Raw genomic sequence first — 4,279 nt, 5'->3', positions numbered from 1 at the left:
GCCACTCCGTAACGCTGCTTTGCCGGGCTTGATGTCGGTCTAATTGAGTTAGAGTACGCCGCGTGGATGCAAGGACCGTCGATTCTCTTGCTAGTATGTCTACGGGTATCATACTGCCGATTACGAAAGCTGCTTCGTCCGACACTGTTCTGAAGGCGCTGCAAACTCGGAGCGCGCATAAACGGTATATTGAGTTGACTCCGCGGAAGTATGATGGACACTGTGCGGCGTTTGACCAAATTGGGCCGCATACAGTATTTGGCTTTTAACCACGCTCGCTACGAGTAAACGCCTGCGCTGTTTCGGTCCTCGCGTATTAAGCATTATTCGCGATAGTCCCGTGATCGTTAAAGCTGTTTTCTCTCTCACATAGCTCAGGTGGGCGCTGAAAGTAAGGCGCTTGTCTAGCACCACTCCCAGGTATTTAATTGTGGGTTTCGTCGTGATGGTGAGGTCGCCAATTTTTAGCGCTACCTCCTCTAGTTTCTTACGACTCTAGATAAGTATTGCTTCTGTTTTTTTGCTCGGCTAGCTTCAGGCCGAAGCTATTTAACCAGCTATTAATCACGCCGACTGATGATGCTACCTTTTCGCATATGACATCAAGCAGTTTCGCAGACACTACTACCGCAATGTCGTCTGCAAAACCCACTATGGATGATCCCTCAGACAATTCGGTACGGAGAACTCCATCATACATAATGTTCCATAGCAAGGGGCCTAGTACGGATCCTTGTGGAACGCCACCTGTTATCTCAGCCCGTTGCAGGCCCTCCTCCGTTTCGTACCACAACACTCACGAATGGAAATAACTTCGTATTAGTCTCCGAAGATAATAAGAAATGCCAATGCTCTCCAGTCTATCGAGTATTTTAGCCCAGTTGGCAGAGTTGAACGCGTTCTTTACGTCTAAGGTAACAATGACGCAGTATTCTTTTGTTCCTCCCAGCCACCGTGTACCGCTTGTTGCATCCCGTGCTAACTTAATGACTTCTGATACCGCATTCACAGTGGATTTCCCTTTTCTAAACCCGAATTGGTTTGCCGATATTCCGCCTTTCTCTTGGACTTCCCTGTCGAGACGTTTAGCTATAATATGCTCCAAGATTTTACCTGCTGTGTGTAGCAGACAAATAGGCCGAAAACTTGAGGGATCATCCAGAGGTTTACCTGGCTTAGGTATTAAAACCAGCTTTTGCCTCTTCCAGATTTGAGGGAAAGTTCCATTCATGAAACACTCATTAAAAACTTGTAGGAATAAGGAAGCGCACTGGTGGACTGCAAGCTTAAGAGCTATGTTGGGTACGCCATCGGGGCCAGGAGCTTTCTTTACTTCCACCTTCGATGTTGCGAGTGTGATTTCTTCTTCCGTTACAGGGTCAACGACACTCAACGGCTCGCCATCCATAGTGGACACTAACGGTCTCTGTACAGGAAATAGTGTCCCCACGACTGACTTTAGGTATGCAGCGTTTGTCGGGTTCATGTTTCTGCCTTTCAGCTTTTTTGCGACAATTTTGTAAGCCGAGCCCCAAGGATTCCGTTCAGCATCATCGCAGAGCTCTAAGAAGCATTGCCGTTTACTTTCTTTAATTCCTTTCTTTAGTGCGTCGCGTGCACTCTTATAGGCCGCACGAAATACCACGAAGTTGTCTCTTTCCCTAGATCTCTGAGCATTTCGCCTACATCTTAGACATTTCTTTCGCAGATCCGCTATGTTATCGTTCCACCAGTAGACCGCATGACGATACGTGGAGGAAGTTCTCCTGGCCATTGATGCATCGCAAGCTGCGCTATTGTCGGCCATTAGGTGTTCGGCCATGGAGTCTGCTGACCCTTGGTAAACGGTGGATGGTAGCATGCTCGTAAACGATTCGGGATCGAAAGTACTGGTTTTCCACCCGTGCGATACTCCGGGGTTGTGATTCCGCTTAGACAGTTCTCGTCTGCAGTTGATATTGCAAATTAAAGCTAAATGATCACTTTGCGTATAACACGTGCTATGTTTCCATTCAGTGAATCTATATAGCCCGGAACTGATAAAGGTCAGGTCTATTATTGACCCAAAACCGTTTCGGCTGAAAGTGTGTTCAGTTCCCGTGTTTAGTGAAACGACGTCCAAACAAGCGAAAGCCTCCAGAAGAGCTCTCCCTCTTGGGCTTGTACTGCGGCATCCCCACTCTTGCGCCCACGCGTTGAAGTCGCCTGCTATAAGAACATTCTGCCTGCCTCTAGCATCAATTGTTCGATTTAACAGTATATTTTCGAATGCCTGTATACTTATGCTTGGCGCAATGTAGCAGCTGTATACGTACAAGTTGCCGATATCCGCACCAACGAAGCCATTTTCGGACACGGCACCCTGCATCCAGCGAGCTGGGTTCCCGCATGACCAGAGAGCCGCTTTTCCGCTTTGATCCTGAAGCCAGCACTGAGACGATTTCGATTTGTATGGCTCACTGAGTATCGCAATATCGATTTTTTCCTCTTATATTGTTTGCGACAGGAGGTCGTGCGCCGCTTGGCAGTGGTTGAGGTTAAGCTGCAAAAGTCTCATCATACCTTTATTTTGCTTAGCGCCAGTTGATATACCGGACACTTGTTGCCTCCTGCCTGGTGGCTGGTAGGATTGCTGCCGCGTTTTACGCATAATAAGCACCGTGGTGCATTTGTGCATAGTTTGGCCGTATGCCCAGTTTGACCGCACTTGAAGCACGATTTGCCAAAATCGTCGCTGCTCCGACAGCCCTTGGATATGTGGCCGAACTCAAAACATTTGTAGCAGCGCTTTGGCTGTATTTTATGTCTTATTCGGCAGATAACCCAGCCAATTCTGATTTTACCTTGGCCTACTAGCTTATTGGCAAAGCTCTCGGGTAGGAGTAAGGTTGCCGTCTGTGTGCCTCCGTACGCTTTTCGCATCGACCGGATATCGGATACTAGCACTTTAGTGGACCCACCATGACCATTTAAAGCTAAGCACACCTTTTCGCTTGTCGTAACTTCGTCGATATCATGTATCTCTATATGAACCATTTCAGTTAGGGTCCTGACTTCTGCTTCACCTGCCAGTACTCCTTCGACTGCCTCTTGAAGTTTCGCAGTATTTACGTCCTCAGACTTATTCAGCTGAAACAGGAGATCGCCACTAGCTGTTTTCCTGATCTTCCGCACAGTTTCGCTTAAACCCTTAAGGCTTTCCTCGCTCTTTACAATTTTCAAAATGTCAGCATAAGAACACTCTCCAGAGGATTTGACTACAATGGCGTCCGGGCGGGTTGGCTTTTTTCTCGGCCGTCTTTTCGGTTTCACCTTAGTCCACTCCATATTTAAGTTGGCTGTGGTAACGTTGGAGCATAGCGACTGGTTATCGCCTTTTGGATTCTGGGCCGCGTTGTCAGCAGTTGCTGGTTGATCACTGCTACGAGTTTGGCGATAAATTTTCTCTGCTTGTGCTCGAGGTGAGTTGACACGAATGCGTTTATCTTTCGGTTGTGGGCGGTTCTCGGGTGTGGATTCGTTCGCCGACCTCTTCCCTGTTTTATCACCTTTGACTGGCCGGTCTGTTTGAGTCGATTTCACTGAAGTACTAACTGAGGTTCCTTCTGGATCATTACTCTCAACGATTTCGAAGAGTTTCGAGATGCTGGTCAGGACGTTTTTCATTTGCTGATTCACGTGCCTCTGGCTATCCATCATCTTCCTCAGTTCCCCAATCTTCTCCCCAATCATGCGGAGGGCGCCGTTGTACTTTTCAGTAGAGTTCTCGATTGATTGGATTCTCTGAGAGTCAGCCCCATTTCCGCTTTCTATGCGTGCTGCTGGTGACCCTGCAGAATCCTCCACGTTATTTGAACTCGGGACATCCGTATTGTCACTGGCTGGTCGTCTGGCCAGTAACGTGTTACGTACGGGAGATCGTTGGGTCATTCCGCTCCGCTGGAAGGGGCTACTAGCCCCGGGCGGGGGTTACATACATAACATGCATAGTTATATATGTATGTATGTATGTACATATGCATGTATTTTGCCTTTACAGAGAAAAGTAAGTAACGAAGATATTATAATCGATTGTGCCGCAGAAACAAAAAACAAGTAAGCACTTGTAACACCCCCAAAATAGTTTGCTACTTGTAGCAGTTATGCTGTATACCTGATGAATGACATATAATGCTTGGTGAAAAAATTTATTTGTGGCCTGTTGTTGAAGGACATATGTATATATTAGGGTGGGTCAATTAAAAAAGTTGATTCATATCCTTGCGATTCTGGTACTATG

General features: G+C 47.1%; 1 protein-coding gene across 1 annotated transcript; it reads right to left on the bottom strand.

The window, feature by feature from the left end:
• Positions 1-2,562: 2,562 nt before the first annotated feature.
• LOC118756225 lies at positions 2,563-3,699 on the bottom strand (the record flags this gene model as incomplete). Its single annotated transcript, XM_036491001.1, has 1 exon — positions 2,563-3,699. A coding segment is annotated over exon 1 (1,137 nt), but the record flags the coding sequence as incomplete, so codon positions are not given.
• Between the last annotated feature and the right edge of the window lie 580 nt (positions 3,700-4,279).

The sequence above is a fragment of the Rhagoletis pomonella genome, unplaced genomic scaffold (genome assembly GCF_013731165.1).
Source record: "Rhagoletis pomonella isolate Grant_MI unplaced genomic scaffold, Rhpom_1.0 Rhpom_scaffold_09346, whole genome shotgun sequence".
Taxonomy (NCBI): domain Eukaryota; kingdom Metazoa; phylum Arthropoda; class Insecta; order Diptera; family Tephritidae; genus Rhagoletis; species Rhagoletis pomonella.
The sequence above is the reverse complement of the archived record's forward strand: the minus strand, read 5'-3'. Positions and strand labels throughout refer to the sequence as shown.